Source organism: Brachycentrus maculatus, unplaced genomic scaffold (assembly GCF_059751285.1).
Source record: "Brachycentrus maculatus isolate JH-2025_06_01 unplaced genomic scaffold, ASM5975128v1 h1tg000070l, whole genome shotgun sequence".
In the NCBI taxonomy this organism is placed as follows: domain Eukaryota; kingdom Metazoa; phylum Arthropoda; class Insecta; order Trichoptera; family Brachycentridae; genus Brachycentrus; species Brachycentrus maculatus.
The window spans coordinates 43349-68834 of record NW_028280824.1 but is presented as its reverse complement, the minus strand read 5'-3'; the positions used below and the strand labels follow the sequence as shown (position 1 = coordinate 68834).

At 34.1% G+C, this 25486-nt stretch overlaps 1 protein-coding gene across 2 annotated transcripts in view; it reads right to left on the bottom strand.

Annotated features, from left to right (window-relative positions):
• The window catches only part of LOC148311181 (uncharacterized), a 52131-nt gene that overhangs the window by 19205 nt on the left and 7440 nt on the right, over positions 1-25486 (bottom strand). For both annotated transcript variants that reach the window (XM_088257061.1, XM_088257062.1), the window contains exons 2-4: positions 16056-16188; positions 11798-12126; positions 3582-3787 (exon numbers count right to left, since the gene is read on the bottom strand). In XM_088257061.1, coding sequence (XP_088113187.1) covers positions 3582-3787; positions 11798-12126; positions 16056-16188 — 668 coding nt within the window. The remainder of the gene's footprint in view (positions 1-3581; positions 3788-11797; positions 12127-16055; positions 16189-25486) is intronic.

Genomic DNA, 25486 nt, shown 5'->3' with positions numbered 1-25486 from the left:
GGGCACTGTGTCATATAAAAGCAGTGTTATCTTGATCGTTTACACACGAAGGAAAGGTGATCAGGCCTCCGCTTCAGGTACCAGTCCATGGTAATATTGAATAAATATTACAGTGGAAAAAATGACTTATATTTATTTGACCCCCTGGGAATCGAACCCGGGATCTCCAGAACGGTAGCCGAGCGTGCTGATATACCTAAATTATAGAAATAGTGTTGCCTGAGCAGAATTCGTAGGCGCCTAGCGGTACCCAAACACACAATACATGGGTACATGTGTGTTACAAGATAATCATCATAACTTCACTGCAATGGAGCTAATTTGGTTACTGTAAATTGTCGAAAGTTATCTAAACGTATGAATACGTGAATAAGTGGACTTTCTCTGCTAAACTTTAGTCAATAATTCGACTTGGCCACATATTCTATATGTGAGAATCGACATGTATCCCAAAATCAGTGGCAACCTAACCTTATCATTTATTTATTTTATTTCCAAACGCAAAAGGTATATGTATATACATATATGAAAGAGGAATATTTGTATTTTTATTATTTACACAAATATTTCAATTTCATAGTATTTCTGTGAGTCTAAGCGGCTCATTATTAGAAATAGGTATCAAATTGTGGTAGAGTGGGTTCGAACCGAGAAACTCTGACTATAGAGTCCGCGACACTAACCACGGTAAATACAACCCGACACAATTTACTATACATAAATCACAAGCACTATATATATATATATATATATATATATATATATATATATATATATATATATATATATATATATATATATATATATATATATATATATATATATATATATATATATATATATATATATATATATATATATATATATATATATATATATATATATATATATATATATATATATATATATATATATGTATATATATATGTATATATATATATATATATATATATATATATATATATATATATATATATATATATATATATATATATATATATATATATATATATATATATATATACATTAGTCCACCTCCGTAGTGTAATGTTCAGCGCGCTCGATTACCGTACTGGAGGTCCCGGGTTCGATTCCCAGAGGGGATCAAATGAATATATGTGATTTTTCACTTCTATATTAAATCAATATTACCCTGGACTGGTGCCTGAAAGAGAGGGCTGATCACCTTCCTTTATGTGTTAACGATCAAGAAAATACTGCGTTTATATGATGCAGTGCCCTATGCACCACCGGGTGCGGATAAGAGTTTATTACATATATGAAACAATGAATATATATTATTACTACCCCTTCATGTGAGTGTAAATGTATGTGTGTATATGAATATGTATATATGTATATATATATATATATATATATTTCTACAAGCATTAGAGCTTATAGAGTTACATTGAACATTACTCATAAAGTGGAAACCTTAGTGAGAACACGATAAGCGGTGTTGCATAAGACGCATCTAGATTTAATAGTCATTTGGACGTTAGATAAATTCAAAAAACTACTGAATAAAGTAAGAAGTTTGCGAGAAGGTTAGTCTAACACAATCAGATTCATTTCAAAGGTCGAACGATGTTCCACAAAAGAAATTGTTACGAAGCGACCTACAAATTATTCAAGGTATACAGGGTGGCGCAAAATTGATCACCCTATCGGAGGATGTTATAATTTTTGCAAATGGCGTCGTGCGTCGATCATATTTGACTTTTTGTGAAGTAGACGGCTGCAGTATACAAACAGATTGATAAAACGGGCACAAATGTGTATCAACGCTGGCGTCAGCCACATGACGGATATAATATTTTCCACTCAACAGAAAAAAATATAAAATTTCCAAATAAAGATTTCCATCACTTCTGGTCTCTTTATTTTTTTATTAAGTTAAAACGTTATTCAATAACAAAGTTAATTTTGCGCCACCTCGATCTGTTTGTATACTGCAGCTGCCTAGTTCGCAAGCGTCAAATACGACTGACGCACGACGTCGTTTGCAAAAATTATAACATCGTCCGATAGGGTGATTCATTTTGCGCCACCCTGTGTACCACGGTAAAAAATATCTGTGGATTCACAACATTTTGGGCATGTTCAACGCCAAATGTGAGCCTACTTAACTGAGCACAGGCAATCAAAATTTGGAGCAGTTGTGCTATCTTCACAAAACTAGACGTTTTTCCGCGCCACACACGCACAGGAACAATGCTCATTCCATAAAATCCAAACTCTTGCTGATAGACGTACGATAGCTGATATGGTTTTACTAGCTAATATCCTTTCTGATAAAATAGATTCACCAGAACTGGTTACCCGCATTCATTTTAGGGTACCGCAGAGGCAAACGCGTTATAATCAACTTTTTCAAGTACCTAAATGTAATACTGATTTTGCCAGAAAGACTACAATTAACCGCATTATGGATACTTATAATAAAATGTTTAATGATGTAGATATATTTGGGAAAAGCACTAGTTCCATAAAAAATGACATAAGCAGGAAATTAGGTGAATGATTGATCGTTGCCGTTTGTTCAACAAGCCAACTGTTAATTGGATGATTTATGTTGATATGGAATAACACACACACACACACACAAACACACACACACACACACACACTTACCCCAACCAACATAAGAATAGCATTATCGGAGGATTTTTTTAATTGGCCATAGTTTGGTTAATTAATGTTGTATAATATATTGTTTTGGCTGTAAAAATCCCAAATAAAATAAAATAAAAATAAAAATAAACAATGCTTTAAGGCATGGGTGGCCAACATTTTCAAAACGATCAAGATAACACTGCGTTTATATGACGCAGTGCCCTATGCACCATTGGGGTTTTATTATTAAGGGGTACTTTTCAACTTATTTGCATGTTTAGCCTCGTAATGCCGTTTAATGTTATACTTTTTCAAGACAGAAACAGAATCATTGCATATCAGGCATGTTGGCTTTGTTTTATATTCCATGAAAAAATAGTTTATAGTCAGTCCATCTGTCTTAAAAACTTCTCAGTTCTTCTGTTACTCTTTTCTTCTTTAGACCAACGTCTTTACTACTTGACGCCATTATGGGTCTTGAAATTGTCAGGATAGTGAAATACTCCCATAATATATGGGATATGATACGAACTACGCATGATGGGATTTTCTTTTGATTGTTTTGTGTACACTTAAGGAAAAAAGGTCCCGGGTTCGATTCCCAGGGGGGTTTAATAAATATAAGTGATTTTTTCACTCTAATATTTATTCAATATTACACTGGACTGGTACCTGAAGTGGAGGGGTGATCACCTTTCCTTAATGTGTAATCGATCGAGATAACACTGCTTTTATATGACGCAGTGCCCTATGCACCATTGGGGTGCGGATAAGGGTTTTATAAAGGAAAAAATATGTGTGATTTGCTCCGCGGGCCGCAAGTAGATACCCGGAGGAACGCATGCGGCCCGCGGGCCGCGGGTTGGCTACCCTTGGTTTCAGGTTAAATAAAACTTTGTCGAGATGTTTTCTTCGAAATGCTAGACATTTATATAATTTTATATGATTTTTGATCATCCTACCTTCTGAGGCGTGTGACCTTTCTTGAGGTCCAACCAGAATCTGGCAATGTTGATGGCCAGGCCGGCTAGAGCGATCGCGAAGAACTTCACTTGGAGATGGGCAGATAGTAGTTGCAGGAGAAGACCGATTTTGGCCTTGAGGACAGCTCCGAGGAGCAGCAACTTCAGGATCGCCTTCTTCTTCTTCTTTTTCTTACCACGACCGTCTGGTTATAGAATTAAAAAAAAAACATAAAATACAATATATTGCCTATACCCAAATTAACCATCTGTCTGACATATCGTAGTCGTACAGGAGAAAGTGACCAACTAACAAAACGTAAAATGTTCAGGAGGGCCATTTAGTCACTTTTGCTTGGCAACAAAATAAACATCAATGCAGTTAGTCATTTTTAACAAGTCAATATATTATACTTCCAAGTTTAAAATCCCTTGGGATGTTTTTCAGGGCAATATTAAGCTAGTAAGATATCAAATAGTCAATGATCACGTTTTTGTACAAAATGCACTTGGTCACTTTCTCCTGTATGACTACGATGTATTAAATAGAATCCAATCAAGGATCCAAACATTTTCATATAATTTTTGACATTTACCGGGTTTACGGGCCGTCATAGGCTGGTTTAAGTGATCACTTAACACGAGTGTAACATTCACCAATTCTACCCATGATTGTCACACCACATTATTCAAATTCTTGAAACTTCTATATATATATATATTGATCAAACTCGGAACCTCAGTAGAACTTCACTAGAGACATCTATGATGAGATGAAAGAAACTTTTTATTGAGTAGAAATTATTTCATTTGTATGTGAGGCCCTGTAAATGCCCAGACTTTCATATTCTTCTTCATCTATGTTGAGATGTCAAAAAATAATGTAAAAAATAACTATTTTTAGATTTGGCGTATAATTTGTAAAATTTTATTTAAATTTAAATATTAAATATATGACATCTCATTTAAGGTGAAGAAGAACAAGGGAGTCTGCGCATTTACGGGGCTGACGACCGTCATAGGCTGGTTTAAGTGATCACTTTATACACGCGTAACATTCACCAATTCTACCCATTATGACAACCGGACTACTTTAATTCAAAACGTCAGCCCCGTAAATGCCCAGACTTCCATATTCTTCTTCATCTTTGATGAGATGTCAAAAAATAATATGAAAAATAACCCCTGTAATTGGAGATAATCCAGATTTGTGAACAAGTACTTGGACACACTCAAAAAGTGTGAGAAACACTGGAACCGAGTTCCTAACGAAACACACATTGAGAGACACTGAATTTCATTAATCTAGATTTAAACAGTATTTCGAGTAATCAAATGTGTATTTTAATTATTTAAAATACACATAATTTAGACGAGGAATACATTATAATAAATTTAATTTAATTACTCCACCATATAAAATATAAAAATATATAAACCATACCACAAAAATTAACGATCAAATTTTAATAGATACAAAAATATAATTTGAGACAGGCTTGGCAAATTTTTATTATTATTTATGTAAAAAGACCGTTGAAAAATATAGGGTAACACCGCCAATTATTGGCACACTACTAATTACTGGCACACTGCCAATTACTGACACGCTTCCAATTACTAACATTAAAAAAATTCAGAGAAAATGTTTAAGCGATCTAGCTTAAAAGTGTGTAAGTGGAACTGTCTATGGACGAATGTTATTATTTTGTATATTTTGACATCTCAACATAGACGAAGAAGAAAATAAAAGTCTGGGTATTTAGAAGGTTTATGACCTGTCATAGGCTGGTTAAGTGATAACTTTACATAAAAAAATATTATTCACTTTATACTTTAAAGGATTTAAGAGAAAGTATTTAGAAACACCTAAGTTATTTTTTTAAAATTATATTATTCGTTTTTATGGAAGAAAAAAATTGGTATAAAGTGATCACTTAAACCAGTCTATAATAGATCGTAAGCCCTGTAAATTCCAAGACTGTCATATACTTCTTTATCTATGTTAATATCGCTCACTCCTTTCAAGAACGTCATAAATAAAAAAAAAATGTCAATTTTCAGTTGTGCATGTTTTAGGAATGCCCAGAAAATGTACTATATCCCAGTAAAAGAGGCATATTTTTAACTTAATATTTACCCGCTACAGGGCAGAAAGTGTTGTTTTTGCATTTTGAAGAAAATATATTATTTAATATATTTTTTTTTTTAAATATACTTTATATTTTTCAAATGGAGAAATAACATTCAGGTTTTATCTAAAAAGATCTGTTGCACAGTAAAAAGTTCAATTAGTGGCTTGATATTTATTTTTAATACATTTTATTATATTTTTAAACCTTAAAAACGATCTGCTGAAAAATCAAGTTTTTTGATATATGACGTTGTTGAAAGGAGTGAGCGATGTGGAACGAATGGGTGAGGATAGAACAGTAAACCTAATTTATCTGAAATTTCTATGGATGACCATTGACAATCTAGAATATTCGACAACGACCATAAAGAAGAATCAACCATCAAATTATTGAGGTCGACTCGAGAACCAATAAAATAATATAAATTTAATCGTCGCCATCTGTTAAAATGACAATAAAATATGAAGTTTTATTTAAGTGGGTGTCAAAGTGTTTAAAGCAGTTTTATGATGCTATTATACATATATTAAAAAAAAAACAGCTACACACTTTCTTTGAGGTCACCGGATATGAGGAATGTACAGTAAAACTCTGTTATAACGATCGCTGTTTTTTTTTGCAAAGGATGATTTTCAGAAAAAAAAAACTAACTAACTAACCATCACGCCGCTTCCCCGCAGGGGTGGGCAGAGAGAATAGAGCGCCACACCACTCTGTCCTTGCAAACATTCTTCGCATCTTCCACGTTCATGCATCTCCTCATACATACCCGCCGATTGTTACGACTCCTAACCTGACCACTTTCAAGTATTTGGCATACCTGATCGTGCCATGTTTTTCTCAGTCTTCCTCTGCTTCTTTTCCCGCTAACATTCGCCTCATAAATTTGTTTTCAGACGGGAGGAATATCTAATTTGACGTACTTAACCTATAAAGGATTGTAGTATACTCGTTTTGTGTTAATAACAGCCGATATAATCAATGTTTTAATTCATCATTTTCTTTTGCAAAATTCGCCATCGTGTAAACGTTGATTTCGTAAGTCGGTAACGAATGACGTCGCAGAAACGAATCCACACTATTACTATTACAGCTCTATAAAGCAGATAGTACATAAGGGGATATGCCGCACAACACACCCGATGACGTAAAATTTGATGACGTACGTGTCTGTTTTTTGGTTTTATTGAAATATGTAATGTTTAAACCTTCATATCTTCCTTAGTTCCCTACAGATTTCAATAACAATGTTACCGATAGTCTTGTGATTTTTCATATTAATTTATTAGCCAATAAGAACACATCACGAGAATGATCCAGTACGTCTAATGTTACCTGGGTGTAAAGACAGTTAAGTTGCTATTTTTATATTATTTTTTGACATCTCATCAAAGATGAAGAAGAATATGGGAGTCTGGGCATTTACGGGGCTGACGACCGTCATGGGATTATAATCACATACATGAGAAACACCAGAAAATATCATTTTTATTATTTAGCTTATATTTTTATACTCCAATAATTGAGATAATCCAGATTTGTGAACAAGTATTTGGACACACTCAAAATGTTGTAAAAAACCAACTAGTTTCGGCAACAACCTGTTGCCCTCTTCAGGGCTATATATATATATATCAAGTTCTTTATATATATATATATATATATATATATATATATATATATATATATATATATATATATATATATATATATATATATATATATATATATATATATATATATATATATATGCACCAAAATGATGTCAAAAAATAAAATAAAAATAACTCGTATAATTAGAGATTATCCAGATTTGTCAATAAGTATTTGGACACACTCAAAATGTTTTTAGTTGCTATTTAACATACGTAGGGCCTTAACAAACGCTAAGCAAGTATATAGCGTTATCTGTATAAAATTAAAATTGACATTTACCTCGAACTAACTGAGCTAAAAAGTGACGATTCAAACGTGAATTTATTGTTTGAACGTGTGAAAATTCCCTAACGCATGAGAAATTCTCATACCAGATTGTAACCATTTTTTTTAAATACAATTTATACGCGTAACAGATTCAAAGTGTTACAATAGAAGAAAACAGTAATGAAGCCAATTTGGTGCAATAAAAATTCCAGTATTAACATATGAATACATTTTTCAACTAAACTACCGTTCGATTCCCGAGGGGGGTAAAATAAATATAAGTGATTTTTTCACTGTAATATTTATTCAATATTATTACCCTGGACTGGTACCTGAAGCGGAGGGCTGATAACCTTTCCTTCATGTGTAAACGGTCAAGTTAACACTGCGTTTATATGACGCAGTGCCCTATGCACCATTAGGGTGTGGATAAGGGTTAGAAGAAGACGTTCAAAGTTCGTTAAATAGAGGTCCATTGTATCGAGGTTTTACTATATAAGGAAATAATGCGTTTATATGACGCAGTGCCCTATGCATCATTGGGGTGCGGATAAGGGTTTTATTATTAAACTTTATACACATACAGTGTCGGGTTGTGGTCCCGTGGTTAGTGTCGCGGACTCTTAAGTCAGAGTTTGTTGGTTCGAACCCACTCTACCACAATTTGATACCTATTTCTAATAATGAGCCGCTTAGGCTCACAGAAATAGTTTGAAATTGAAATATTTGTGTAAATGATAAAAACACAAATATTTCTCATAGGGCACTGCATCTCGTCGACGCAGTGTTTCATTGATCGTTAATTACTCGAAGGCAAGATGATCACTCCTGCGCTTCAGGGACCAGTCCAGGGTAATATTAAATAAATATTATAGTAAAATCACGAATATTTTATTTTTACTCCCACCCCCTGTGAATCGAACCCGGGGCCTTAAGCAGGGTAGTTAACGCGCTAACCACTACACTTCGGGGCAGATATAGTAATAATGCGAATGATAGTAATAATAATAATGAAGATGATGATGATGATGATGATAGTAATAATAATAATAATGGTGATGATGATGATGACTATGATGGTAATAATAATTGTAATGGTGATGATGACGATAGCAATAATAATAATGAAGATGATGATGATGATGACAATAGCAATAATAATAATGAAGATGATGATGATGATGATAGTAATAATAATAATAATGAAGATGATGATGATGATGACAATAGCAATAATAATAATGAAGATGATGATGATGATGATAGTAATAATAATAATAATGAAGATGATGATGATGATGACTATGATGGTAATAATAATAATTTTAATGGTGATGATGACAATAGCAATAATAATAATGAAGATGATGATGATGATGACGACTATGATGGTAATAATAATAATAATAATAATAATAATAATGGTGATGATGATGATGATAATAATAATAATAATAGTAAAAATGATGGTGATGATAGCAATTATAATAATAACAACAATATAACAATGATAATAATGATGACATGATGCTACATGACTCACGTAGGTCTTGAGAGTGAGCAGTGACACAGAGGGTGGTCACAATAGACCTAATATGGTCGCAGTGACATAAGGGAAGCAAGATCCCTTGACCTCATAAAAAAATAATAAAAAATGATTCTAATAATAACGGTAAAAATGATGATGATGCTGAAGAAAGTAATAGTAATAAAAAAAAATAGCTCCTAAGCAGAGACAGACTTAGAATATGTGAACAAAGATTTGAACACAAACATATTGATACAAAAACGCGTCAAATGACCTTACAGCTACTACTGCTCGGAGAAAGTTTTGATTGGATCGAACGGTATGCGATCCGACGAGTGGTCGGCGTGATTATAGATGCCAATTTAGTTCAAGAGTTCAGTTCGTGAGTTCGCGGCGTGGTGTCGCCTAGCTGTGACTGCCTGTTGACATCTGGTATTTGCATACTACAAGCGCACTGACCCAAAAGCAAGACAGGAAAATGTGCATCGGCCTATCGTATTGCAATCAAAGATCCACTATGATTGTTTGAATAAATATTTTATTAAAATTAAATACTTGAATAATCCACTTTATCGAGTATTATTTTTATTTACGACTAGTTTCGAAAACGACAGATGTTTTCATCTTCTGGTACAAAATAATACTAAGGAATAAAAATATATTTAGGTGTATATATCGCTCACTCCTTTCAAGAACGTCATTAATCAAAAAACTTGATTTTTCAGGAGAACGTTTTTAAAGTTTAAAAATACAATACAATGTATTAAAAATAAATATCAAGCCACTTATTGAACTTTTTACTGTGCAACAGATCTTTTTAGGTAAAACCTGAAGGTTTTTTCTCCATTTGAAAAATATTTAGAATATTTAAAAAAATAGTTAAACAATTCATTTTCTTCAAAATGCAAAAACAACACTTTCTGCCCTGTAGCGGGTAAATATTAAGTTAAAAATATGCCGCTTTTGCTGGGATATAGTACATTTTCTGGGCATTCGGAAAACATGCACAACTGAAAATTGACGATTTTTGATATATGGCGTTGTTGAAAGGAGTGAGCGATATGTGATCCAATTTCGAAATATCGTGCTTGAATCACTAGAATATCACTAGAGACATCTATTAGTGAGATGAAAGAAGCTTCTTATTGAGCAAAAACTTTTTAATTTGTATGTGAGGTCCGAATCCTGGATTTTAATCACATACTTGAGAAACGCTTGAAAATGTCATTTATTTTTTTTATTTAAGCTTATAATTTGATTCGTTCATTTATTTATAAATTTTTGAGTGTTTCCAAATACTTGTTCAGAAATTCAGATAATCTATATTTATTAGTTATTTATTGCATTATTTTAGACATCTCAACAAAGATGAAGAAAATATGGAAGTCTGGAGATTTACGGGGCTTACGACCGTCATAGGCCGGTTTGAGTGATCACTCTACACGCGTGTAACATTCACCAAATCTACCCCTGATAAGTACTTGACAACCCGATGACGAACTCCGTCATAAGCAGTTTATCGGGACATTTTTGTTTGAACTTTTTATTTTATTTTCTATTTAAATGATAAAGAAAAAAAACTAAATACTTACTATTAAATATACTTAGTACATCGAGGCACTAATTGATTGCACCACGTAAAAAGGCAATATTTCAAAAATGGTTGAAACAAAGTCTATGTTTTATTTCATTCAGTTTTAATTAACTCCTGTCCGCTTCCGTAGTGTAATGGTCAGTACGCTCAGCTACCGTTCTGGAGGTCCCGGGTTCGATTCCCAAGGGGGGTAAAATAAAAATAAGTGATTTTTTCGCTGTAATATTTATTCAATATTACCCTGGACTGGTACCTGAATCGGAGGGCTGATCACCTTTCCTTCATGTGTAAACGATCAAGATAACACTGCGTTTATATGACGCAGTGCCCTATGCACCATTGGGGTGCGGGTGGGGGTTTTATTATTATTATTATTTAACTCTTACCACTCTGTATGCCAGATCCTAGTAGGCAGCTCCGTGGGCCACAATGTCTGGCCCGGCGCAGGTATAACTTTAATCACTGATTTCTCTATCACCCAAGTAAATTCTACCAACACATATTTCAGATAAACACAGCTAATCTTAATTAACACGGTCATACGAATTGCCGGACAGAGTGTCCCAAAATTAGAGAACCAAAATATTTATTTTAATGGTAGAAAAACGTCGCATTTTTTTGATCAGAGTAGCTGATCATTTTTTCATTCATTCAAACCCTTATCCGCACACCAATGGTGCATAGGGCACTGCATCATACAAACGCAGTGTTATCTTGATCATTAACACACGAAGGAAAGGTGATCAGCCCTCCGCTTCAGTTACCAGTCCAGGGTAATACGGAATAAATATTATAGTGAATAAATCACTTATATGTATTTGACCCTCCTGGGAATCGAAACCGGGACCTCCAGAACGATAGCCGAGCGTGGTGACCATTACACTACGGAGGCGGACAGTTATGAGAAAGCTGATCAGTTATGAGAAAAGATGGTCAGCGTGGAAAGGGTTAAAACTAATGTGTGACAAAAATTCACTAGTTTTTTGGATTTTTGCCTCGTTGCCCGGTGCAAAAGTGTACATGCATTTCTACACACCTCCCAGATCGGAGTCTCCTTGGTCGCCCTCCCTTTTTACTCGGGTTTTGGTGGGACCGACCAGCTCTTGGTCTATGGACATGCTCCCAACCCTGACTACGGGTGGATCTCCAACGATCGGTAGCGGCCCCAGAACCGAGCCCTGCGGTACACCTTTGTCCTTCATCTCCTCCGCCTCGGGCTTCATCGCCGCGTCCTGGTGCAGGTGGAGCTCTGCGGGCTTCTTCTTCTTCTTCTTCATCTTCTTCTTCTTGTCGTGCATCTCCTGGCTCGTCGAGATCGTGATGGAGTCGATGCCTCCCCCGCTCCCCTTCTTGCGGGCAATGGACCTGGGAAAAATGGAATAATGGTATTTAGATGGTACATGACTTTACACTGCTCCGTGTCTGTCTGCTGTGCTGGTCGGGGTTGTGGGCGTCTGTGTACCGGCCAACGTCGAGTCGGAATCGGATCTAGCTGACTTATTGAACTAAACACTAATCCCTTTCACTGCCTACACTGGGGTACTTCTAGAAAATTTGGTGATGGACTTACAATCTTGTATTTATTTATATTGGCATACATATTTAATTTAACATACTCAACCTATAAAGGATTGTATTAGACTCGTGCAGTGTTTATAACAGCCGATATAATAAATATTCATCATTTTCTTATGGAAAGTTCGCTTTCGAAAAAACGTTATTTTCGTAAGTTGGCAATGAATGACGTCACAGAAACGATGGACTTATTTTAATATTAGTAACATTGCTAAATTATTGGCGGCTCTATTTGCTGATGTCTATGGTCCACCCTCCCACCCCCTCCCTACCTTTATATTTGTATAACACAAATGGTAGTGTAGTGGTAAACAAACAATCCACACTAGTACTATAACAGCTCTATAAACCATAGACAATAAACAATATGACGTCATAAAACGTTCCATGACAGAAATTTGATGACGTATGCGAACGCACGTTTTTCGTTTTACAAAAATATCTAAAGTCTAAACCTTCATATCTCCCTTAGTTCCCTACAGATTTCAATAAGAATGCTACCGATAGTCTTGTGATTTTTCATATTAATTTATTAGCCAATAATCACACATAGTGATATTTATCCATTATTTGAGCGTGTAACTTATCCAAAACAATTCAATGCCATCGGACCAATATTGACTCTTTTTCGCAAATACGCAAACAAGAAATAGCTGAATAATGATTTTTTTTGCGTATTAAGAAAAACGCGTTAAACGTCTCGTCGTTATTAAATCAATATGTTGAGTTGCATATTTTTATCGATAAAAAAGTTGTTAATGTTTTATTTATCACTTCAACGATCATATGAATAGATTTACCTGATTCTAAAAACGCAATCAGAGGTCTTAATTATTAGCTGCGTACATTATGCGCGTCGGACGATCCCATCCGTCCCATTGTCACATACTAAAGTAATTATATATATATATATATATATATATATATATATATATATATATATATATATATATATATATATATATATATATATATATATATATATATATATATATATATATAAAATAGAACCCATTCAGGTATCCAAAATATCCATAAATGATCTGCTTCTTACCTTATATTTTCTCATTTATTTCTTTTAAATATGCGTTTATGCCTATTTATTATACCTGTTTATTGTTTTTATATTTTGACATGTATTAGTTGTAATTATTTATTTATATATTTTTTGTAACTTTATTATTTGTGTTATAATCTTGTTAACCATAATCCCGTGTCCCAAAATTAGAAATAGAAAATAATCACCGGGAATATTATATATATGATTTATGTATGTAAAATATAATAATATATATATATATATAATAATATATATATATATATATATATATATATATATATATATATATATATATATATATATATATATATATATATATATATATAAAATAGAACCCATTCAGGTATCCAAAATATCCATAAATGATCTGCTTCTTACCTTATATTTTCTCATTTATTTCTTTTAAATATGCGTTTATGCCTATTTATTATACCTGTTTATTGTTTTTATATTTTGACATGTATTAGTTGTAATTATTTATTTATATATTTTTTGTAACTTTATTATTTGTGTTATAATCTTGTTAACCATAATCCCGTGTCCCAAAATTAGAAATAGAAAATAATCACCGGGAATATTATATATATGATTTATGTATGTAAAATATAATAATATATATATATATAATAATATATATATATATATATATATATATATATATATATATATATATATATATATATATATATATATATATATATATATATATATATATATATATATATATATATATATATATATATATATATATATATATATATATATATATATAGAATGGTGAGTGTTACACGTGTAAAAGTGAACACTCAAATCAGCCTATGATACGTCAAAAGGATTTTTTCTGGCGTAATATTCGGACCTCACATTCAAATATAAGAGTTTCTGCTCAATAAAAAAGCTTCTTCGTCTCACCAATAGATGACACTAGTGAAAATTCTAGTGATTCTTGTACAATGTTTTAAACAAATGGATCATGTATATGGAGCTTTCAATAAATTGAGTAGTGTGATTGTCAATCATGTAAATGCCTAAACTTCCATATTCTTCTTCACAGGTGATGAAGAGTATGGAAGTCTGGGCATTTACAGGGCTTATGACCGTCATAGGCTGATTTAAGAGAACACTTAACACACGTGTAACATTCACCAATTCTCAATGGTTAAGTGATCACTTTACAAACGTAAAAACATTCACCATGTCTACCCACGATTGACAACCACACAACTCAAATTTTCGGAACTTCTTTATATATATTGTTCGAATTTGAAACATAGTGCTTGAATCACTAGAATTACACTAGAGACATCTATGGTGAGATGTCAATTTAAAGGTCTCTTGATATGAAACATCTGTCTTTCTTCCCATTATTAATGAAAGAAGATGCAAGTCTGAGCATCCCAGGGCTTACAGCCTGGCAATTGGCTGGCTTAAGCGATCACTTTATACACTTGTGTAACGTTCACCATTCCGTCCATTATTGAACATATCGCTCACTCCTTTCAAGAACGTCATAAATCAAAAATCGTCGATTTTCAGTTGTGCCTGTTTTCGGAATGCCCAGAAAATGTACTATATCCCAGCAAAACGGACATATTTTTAATTTAATATTTATCCACTACAGGGCAGAAAGTGTTGTTTTTGCATTTTTAAGAAAAGGTATTGTTTATTTAAAAAAAAAATAAAGTAATTATTTTTCAAATGGAGAAAAAACCTTCAGGTTTAACCTAAAAAGATCTGTTGCACAGTAAATAGTTCAATAAGTGGCTTAATATTTATTTTTAATAAATTGTATTATATTTATAAACTTTAAAAACGTTCTCCTGAAAAAACAAGTTTTGATTTATGACGTTCTTGAAAGGAGTGAGCATAATATGTACATGACATCAATAAATAAGACAGTGCGTCGCTCTCACGAGACGCACGGCTAATGAATCACACCATTGCCAATAAAAAATGCGTTGTTTGATTCAAATTAACACATGTGTGTTATTAATATTTATGTTAAGTAGAAAATAAAAAATCCATGGATATTTGCAAAGAGTTCTCGAATGCCGTGATACTATAATGATTGATAAAATTGTAACTTTAATTATGGAATAAATCAAAATTATATATGTACATATGTATGTATGAAAGTGAAGCACGGAGTAGGCAAAAAAAGAATGAAAGTAGACCGAATGCAGTCGAATAAGGTTTACAACGACAGAGCGGTGTGGCGTTCTATTTTCTCTGCCTATCCCTGCGGGGAAGCGGCGTGATGGTTAGTTATTAAGTTACTCACTCGAGAACCGCATGAAAACATGATTTTGAATTTTTTTATGTAGCTTATAATTAATATAGTATAATAATGTCCGCCTCCGTGGTGTAATGGTCAGCGTGTTTAGCTACCGTGCTGGAGGTCCCGGGTTCGATTCCCAGAGGGGTGTGAAAATAAATATTAGTGATTTTACACTGTAATATTTATTTAATATTACCCTGGACTGGTTCCTGAAGCGCAAGAGTGATCACCTTGCCTTCATGTAAGTAATGATCAAGATAACACTGCGTCAATTCGATGCAGTGCCCTATGCACCATTGGGTGCGGATAAGGGTTACAAGCTTATAATTTGACCAGATGTTTTACATATACTTTTAGTGAATATTTTTTTCGTCAACTTACTTGTACAAGCTCTGTTGCAAGATGGCGGTGAGTTCGTTGAGAGCCATCTGAAGCTTGTGAGCGGCTGTCGACGGCTTCTCTTGCGATTCCGAGAGCTGTCTGCCGGACTTGGCCACTTCTTCGTCGGCAGCCACTGAAGCAATGGAAAAAAACATCCATTAAAATCACTATCCATTAACAATATGTCTGGAAATACATTGAAGTTATATGACAAGATGCCTGTATTATCGTTTATCAAAATTATATTATACGCTATTTTAAAGTTAAATCAATGTTTTATCTATGTTCTACACTAGTTATTTATTTAAAATACGTTAGTCCCATATTTGATACATATTCTACACTAGTTCAATGTTTATTAAACGTTGTATTTATGTTCTTCGCTAGTTTCATGTTTTATATTATATGCTATATCGATGTTCTACACTAGTTATTTATTTAAAATACGTTAGTTCCATATTTGATACATATTCTACACTAGTTCAATGTTTATTAAACGTTGTATTTATGTTCTTCGCTAGTTTCATGTTTAATATATCATATGCTATATCGATGTTCTACACTAGTTTCATGTTTAATTTATGTTATATCGATGTTCTACACTAGTTCCATGTTTAATTTATGTTATATCAATGTTCTTCACTAGTTTTACGTTTAAAATATGTTATTTCCATATTAAACACATGTTCTACGCTAGTTCAATGTTTATTAAACGTTTTATTTATGTTCTACGCTAGTTTCATATTTAATAAATATTATATCAATGCTCTACGCTAGTTCTATATCGCTTACTCCTTTCAAGAACGTCATAAATAAAAAATCGTCAATTTTCATTGTGCATGTTTCCGGAATGCCTAGAAAATGTACTATATCCCAGCGAAAGCGGCATATTTTTAACTTAATATTTACCCGCTACAGGGCAGAAAGTGTTGTTTTTGCATTTTGAAGAAAAGGTATTGTTTAATTATTTTTTTAAATATACTAAATATTTTTCAAATGCAGAAAAATCTTTCAGGTTTTACCTAAAAAGATCTGTTTCACAGTAAAAAGTTCCGTAAGTTGCTTGATATTAATTTTTAATACATTGTATTATATTTTTGAACTTTAAAAACGTTCTCCTGAAAAATCAAGTATTTTGATTTATGACGTTCTTGAAAGGAGTGAGCGATATATGTTTTTATTTAATATAAGTTAGTTCCATATCTCATACATGTTCAACGCTAGTTCAATATTTCATAACCTTTATACCTTTTGTTTTATGCTAGTTCCATGTTCAATATACATTATATACTTATGTTTATATGTTCTAAGCTAGATGAATATTTAATAAATGTTCTATCTATATTCTATATTCCACGCTACATCCATATTTAATACACGTCTCGACGCTATTACCACGTTTAATATACATTATATACATTATATGTTCTAAGCTAGATGAATATTTAATAAATGTTCTATCTATATTCTATATTCCACGCTACATCCATATTTAATACACGTCTCGACGCTATTACCACGTTTAATATACATTATATACATTATATGTTCTAAGCTAGATGAATATTTAATAAATGTTCTATCTATATTCTATATTCCACGCTACATCCATATTTAATACACGTCTCGACGCTATTACCACGTTTAATATACATTATATACATTATATGTTCTAAGCTAGATGAATATTTAATAAATGTTCTATCTATATTCTATATTCCACGCTACATCCATATTTAATACACGTCTCGACGCTATTACCACGTTTGATATACATTATATACATTATATGTTCTAAGCTAGATGAATATTTAATAAATGTTCTATCTATATTCTATATTCCACGCTACATCCATATTTAATACACGTTCGACGCTATTACCACGTTTAATATACATTACATCTATGTTTTACGCTAGTTCCAACGTTTAATAAACGTTCTATCTAAATTCTACGCTAGTTCAATGTTTCATCTATATTCTAAATCAGTTCCATATTCAATATAATATAAAGTATATTAAATCTATGTTCTTCGTTTGTTCCACTACGTTATAATGTGGTATGTGTCGGTACGTATAATATAATCAATTAAAAGACACTTAATGATAGCATTTTGAGAGATACGTCTAACAGACGTATGTAATGTCTCGGCTAATTATTTCGCAATTACTCGTCTCTTTTCTAAGCGTCGTTTGTTCAATCCGGGAAAGTTTTGAATAAAAAGTAAACCGAGATTTCAAGAACCGAATAAAGAACGATCCGGTTCCAATTGTTCATTTGGTTTGTAAACGATTATCTCCCTTTTGTTTTTATTTCAAATAATTATCCTCCTTTTAATATCGTTTTCCGTAATGTATCGAATAATTCTGTTCATTCATTGTGCGGATTATTCGTCTCAAAGGCCGGATATTCGAGAATGTGATAAGATTTGTCCTATATAATTTTTTGACATCTCATCAAAGATGTAGAAGAATATGGAAGTCTGGGCATTTACGGGGCTGACGACCGTCATAGGCTGGTTTAAGTGATCACTTTACACACGTGTAACATTCACAAATTTTACCCATAATTGACAACCACACTACTCAAATACTTGGAAGTTCTGTATATATGAACCAATTTTGAAACATTGTTCTTGAATCACTAGAACTTTACTAGAGACATCTATTTGTGAGATGAAAAGAAGCTTTTTTTATTGAGCAGAAACACTTAAGTATTTGAGTAGTGTGGTTGTCACTGGATAGAATTAGTGAATGTTACATGTGTGTCAAGTCGGTCGTCAGCCCCGTAAATGACCAGACTTCCATATTCTTCTTCATCTTTGATGAGATGTCAAAAAATAATATTGTTTATAATATACTTTTTTAAATGTGAAACTGTACAATTCCCGAACAAATAAAATAAAATAATATAATAAAAAAAATAAAACCCTTATCCGCACCCCAATGGTGCATAGGGCACTGCATCATATAAACGCAATGTTATCTTGATCGTTTTACATATGAAGGAAAGGTGATCAGCCCTCCGCTTCAGGTACCAGTCCAGGGTAATATTAAATAAATATTAGAGTGAAAAAATCACTTATATTTACTTGACCCCCCCTGGGAATCGAACCCGGGACCTCCAGAACGGTAGCCGAGCGTGCTGACCATTACACTACGGAGGCTGACAAAAATAAAATAAAATGGAAAATAAAATAAATAAAATAAAAATAAATTAACAATCAAGATAACACTGCGTCGATACGATGCAGTGCCCTGTACACCATTGGGTTCGGATAAGGATAGTAAGAAGACTTTAATGCGGTATTCAGTGTTCCTGCCAAAAGATTGATCGGGTTTTCTGCGGCCTATTTGCATCTATCTGCAGCATCCATGAATTTTTTGGTCTTCCTCTTGATGTGTTTCGAGGAAGATCCATGGCGATCGCCTGGTTTACCATATGTTTAGGTTCTCTGCGTCCTATGTGCCCATACCATCTCAATTGCTTTTCCTCTACCTTACTATTGAAGCCTGTTACAGCCAGGCTTCATACCATCCTAATTGGGTTGCGTTAATCTCAAAAACTGGTATCGCTTAATTCAAAAGAGACATGACGCGGATGTGCGGATAATATTCGCGACACCTACTCTTGCACCATATAGAGGCAACATATCCTCATACCCGTTTCGCTTTCGGGCCGAAATCCGGTGACCGGGTCACCGCGCCATACCGCATTCCGAATCCGGAATTTATGGGTCAATCGAAAATAAACAGTCGCTCCACAATATCATATGCGCCGCGCAAACCAAATTGTCACCGTGATATGTAAATATCATAACCAATAAACTTGGTTTTATGTATTATAATTTCTCTTTTCCCGTTCTATCGAGAACATGAAAGTGTTAAGAGGCATTTAAAAAGAGAAATATTTGTATTGAATATTGAAAGCGTTAACTTTGTGGATCTTCGTCCGCCTCCGGAGTGTAATGGTCAGCACGCTCGGCTACCGTTCTGGAGGTGCCGGGTTCGATTCCCAGGGGGGTCCAATAAATATAAGTGAGTTTTCACTCTAATATTTATTCAATATTACCCTGGACTGGTACCTGAAGCGGAAGGATGATCACCTTTCCTTCGTGTGTTAACGATCAAGATAACACTGTGTTTATAATGCAGTGCCCTGTGCACCATTGGGGTGCGGAAAAGGGTTTGAACTTTGTGGATCATATTGATATATTATTTTGAGAAATAAAAAGACTTTATTTTTTGATCCACAAACATTTTTTTTAACAACCAACTAGTTTCGGCAACAACCTGTTGCCCTCTTCAGTCATAAATTAAACCCTGAAGAGGGCAACAGGTTGTTGCCGAAACTAGTTGGTTGTTAATAAAAATGTGAGTGGATCAAAGAACAAAGTATTTTTATTTCTCAAAATAATATAGAAATATTTGTGTTTATTATTATAAACACAAATATTTAAATTTCATACTATTTCTGTGAGCCTAAGCGGCTCATTATTAGAAATAGGTATCAAATTGTGGTAGAGTGGGTTCAAACCGAGAAGCTCTGACTTAAAAGTCCGCGGCACTAACCACGGGATCACAACCTGATACAATTTAATTTAATCAAGTAACTAAATGTCCGCCTCCATAGTGTAATGGTCAGCACGCTCGGCTAACATTCTGGAGGTTCCGGGTTCGATTCCCAGGGGGGGGGGTTGAATAAAAATAAGTGATTTTTTCACTCTAGTATTTATTTCATATTACCCTGAAGCGGAGGGCCAATCGCCTTACCTTCATGTGGTAACGATCAAGATAACACTGTGTTTATATAATGCAGTGCCCTATGCACCACTGGGGTGCGGATAAGGATGAATGTTTTTTAAGTAATTTGAACGTTTGATGTCAGTGTTTTTTAAAACCGAATGAATTTTTTTGGCAAGCAACGAAAAAAATATTATTAAAATGAAAACACTATTAGTTATAGTTATCAAACTATAACTGTTTTTTGGTATTTTTTTGCTTATGAAGCTTTGTTATTAGGTCATCCTACCAATAAAAAAATATTTTTATGGCATTCAAAAAGCCATTTTTTTTTATTCTCTCACTAACTCCCATAAATGAGTGTTTTTCATGAAATCAATAAATTCCAAAAAATATACAAAACATATGTTTGACCGATAGCCACTTATGGCATTGAGGCAAGAGCAGATACTTCCAGAACAAAATCTCGACTTGGAACCTCCGAGATGAAGACTCTCCTATCCATAACCGGAAACACATTGCGAGTAAGAAATACCGACATCCGGAGCATGTGTAAGACGGAGGATATATCGTGAGGTGGGGACGACAACGAAGGCGATACTGGAACGATCATGTAAACAGAATGTCAGAAGACAGACTTCCACGTATCGCCCTCCAAGGCAACCCTGAAGGACGCAGACCCCCAGGCAGACCTCCGAAAAGATGGAAAGACAGCTGGGAGTCAGCATCCCAAGAGCTACAAGCGGAGGCACAAACAGATCCCTAGGATCTACAAAAAGAAGAAGAAGAATAAATTCCAAATATCTCAAAAACTTGAAACATTCGGCCATACATTGTCCTACTTAAATTTCTTGCATTTGCGTACTCCTACCTCGTCCTGCCGGGAACACATCGAGTTCACTATAACCCTGTATATATTTTTAATGGTTTTTCATTTCATGTCGCGTAATTTTACAGATATCACCGTGACTAGAAATCGTCTCATTATAAAATATGTCTTGTACATTGTATCGGATATCTCGAGATACAATATCGATACGACTATTATTATGTTGATATATTTAAAACAAGTTTACGGTTATTCACGCGATCTTGACTTGTTTAAAATCCATTGACTCATCCATACGTAATCACAATACGCGGTGTCTCAGAAATACGTGCATTAAAAAACTAACTACAACATTTTCAGTGAGTCCAAATACTTGTTCACAAATCTGGATTATCTCCAATTATAGGAGTATTTTTCATATTATGTTTTGACATCTCATCAAAGATGAAGAAGAATATGGAAGTCTGGGCATTTGCTGGGCTGGCGTTTCTCATGATGTGTGCGATTATAATCCAGGATTTGGGCCTCACATACTAATAAAAGAGTTTCCGCTCAATAACAAGCTTCTTTTTATCTCACCAATAGAGGAAGACTAAAGAATTCATGGATGCTGCAGAATGAAAATAAAATTTGAAGGCATGGCCTAGGTGACGTTGTCCGTGACAGAAGGACCTACAGCCTGAGGACGAGGAGAGCTGAACCCAACAGTCTACAAAGACGATAGTTGGGATGGAGCCAGGAAGAAGAAGAAAGAAATTTATTTTACTATTCTTTCTTCATTCATTCGATTCAAATGTCTAAACCATCCCACAACACACCTTCCTTATTTTACTAGATAATGCTTATCTCAGCCTTGCATTATTTCCTTACATCACCATTGAAACATCTACACTGCAGTATTGGACTAACTTGATCATGCCAAGTTTCCCTCAGTCTTCTTCTGCTATTTCCATGCACATTCATCTCACCAATTCGTTATACTATTCTTTCTTCACTCATTCGACTCATACGCCCAAACGATCTCAACACACCTTCCTTAGTTTGCTGGATAATGCTTATCTCGGCCTTGCACCCTTTCCTTGTATCACCATTGGAAAATCTATCATACATGGTTTTGACGCACTGAGAGAACGCATTCTGACTGCATTCAGTCTAATTTCATCCTTCTTTTGCCAACTCCACGCTTCAGAAACACCTTACTTAGTTTGCTGGATAATGCTTATCTCGGCCTTGCACCCTTTCCTTACATCACCATTGGAAAATCTATCATACATGGTTTTACCACACTGAGAAATCACATTCTGACATGCTTGTTTTGCACACTCGACTTTCGGCATACCGTGTGTCTCGTCTCTGGTGTTATGAAGAGATATATATATTTATTATAGAATACTCGTCCGGAACTTTCTCCTGACGCCTGATGGCGACTGCCGATGGCGACCCACTTCTTGAGCCGTAAGTGCTATAATTACACGCGTACACGTATCAGCCTACCATCTGATGGCAATGCGTGCCCAGTGCCTACTGACTGCTCATTACTCTTAAGTGCTAAGCACAGAGGGGGTATCTGATATATTAATCCAAATCGAATTAAAAAAAAATCTATAAGGCACTGGATTATTCCCCCTCTTGCACTTCAGGAACCAGTCCAGGGTAATATTAAATAAATATTACAGTGTTAAATCACTAATATTTATTTTCACCCCCCCTGGGAATCGAACCCGGGACTTCCAGCACGGTAGCTTAACACGCTGACCATTACACCACGGAGGCGGTTAAAGTCCAATTAGGGCGTTAATATTTCAAACAAAATAAAAAATAAGTAGTTATTTTTTTGTGAAAACTTGCTTTTTCCTTCGAATAATTGTGTGGGGGATTTGTGGGGAACCGGGACTATGTTTTTCCCCGATTTGGGGAATTTGGTCTAGATTTTTGGGGAATTCTGAAAATTGACTTTGGCAACGCTACACCCTCCCTCAATTGGTCCAGTATATCGAGGTTTTACTGTATCACCATTCGAACATTTAACATGCATTGTGTTCAATAAACATGAACTAGAATTGTGTTTATACAGATGACGATTTTTAAAGTAATATTTACTTTTTCAATACTCGAATGTGTATTTTCAGTTATGCTTGAATTCTTGACTCACATTCAACAATTAAAGTACCCAAATTCTGTCCGCCATCGTAGTGCAATTGTTTACGCGTTTAACTACCGCACTGGAGGTCCCGGGTTCGATTCCCAGGCGGGGGTGAAAATAACTACTAGTGATTTTGCACTAACTAGTATTATGTAAATAGACTCGATCAGTTGAATGATTGATCATTCGTCGCACTAGGAAGAGAATGGATTTTTTTAATAAAAAGAGAAATATTTGTGTTGTTATTATTCATATAAATATATTTTAATTTCATACTATTTCTGAGGGCCTAAGCGGCTCATTATTAGAAATAGGTATCAAATTGTGGTAGAGTGGGTTCGAACCAAGTAACTCTGACTTGAGTCCGCGACACTAACCACAGGACCACAACCTGACACTGATGTGACGATTCGTTATTGGCTAATAAATCAATTTGAAAAATTACAAGGCAATCGGCACGATTCTTATTGAAATCTGTAGAGAACTAAGGGAGATATGAAGGTTTAAACTTTAGATATTTTAATACAACTAAAAACGGACACCGCTATGCGTCATCAAATTTTAGGTCATCGGGTGTGTTATGGGGCGTATCCCTTTGTATGTATGTATTTTTATTTTTTTGATTTACCTAAGGTCCAAGTGACTCTGAAATCTAGCTACGGCTTATGCAACATCGTTTATCATGTCCCTACTCAGGCTTCAATTTTTTGAGTTTCATAGCCTATGCCTACTCGTGACTGTATTTACTCTTTATGTTTAAAGTTACTTACAACATTTTGAGTGTGTCCAAATACTTGTTCACAAAATCTGGATTATCTCCAATTACAGGAGTTATTTTCATTTTATTTTTTGACATCTCATCAAAGATGAAGAAAATATGGAAGTCTGGGCATTTACGGTCAAATTATAAGCTTAATAATAAAAATGAAAATGGTATTTTCTGGCGTTTCTCATGTGTGTGATTATAATCCAGGATTCGGATCTCACATACTAATATAAGAGTTTCTGCTTAATAAAAAGCTTCTTTACATCTCACCAATAGATGTCTCTAGTGAAGTTCTAGTGATTCATGAACAAGGTTTCTAAATTGGTTCATATATATAGAACTTCCAAGAATTTGAGTAGTGTGGTTGTCAATAATGGGTAGAATTGGTGAATGTTACACGTGTGTAAAGTGATCACTTAAACCAGCCTATGACGGTCGTAAGCCCCGTAAATGCCCAGACTTCCATATTCTTCTTCATCTTTAAAGTTAATTTCATGTAATTCATCAGTGAAAATTCTAGGCAAAAACACTCGCGTCCCTTTATGTATCTACTTTGTAGAGCTGTAACAGTAGTAGTGTGGATTCGTTTCTGTGACGTCATTCGTTACCAACTTATGACGGCGAATTTTGCAAAAGAAAATGATGAAGGAAAATATTGATTATATCGGCTGTTATAAACACAAAGCGAGTTTTACAAAATCCTTTATAGGCTGAGTATGTTAAATTACATAGATATTCCACCCGAGTGATAAAACACCCTATTGTGAGAATTACTTCCATTTCGTAGGGTAGAAAAACCGGCTAATTTGTATTTGGTTGTTTACGGTTGGCAGCGAAGAGCCGACTAGTCGGCTTTTGGCAGCTAATGTCGCTCACTCCTTTCAAGAACGTCACAAATAAAAAAACTTGATTTTTCAGGAGAACGTTTTAAAAGTTTGAAAATATAATATA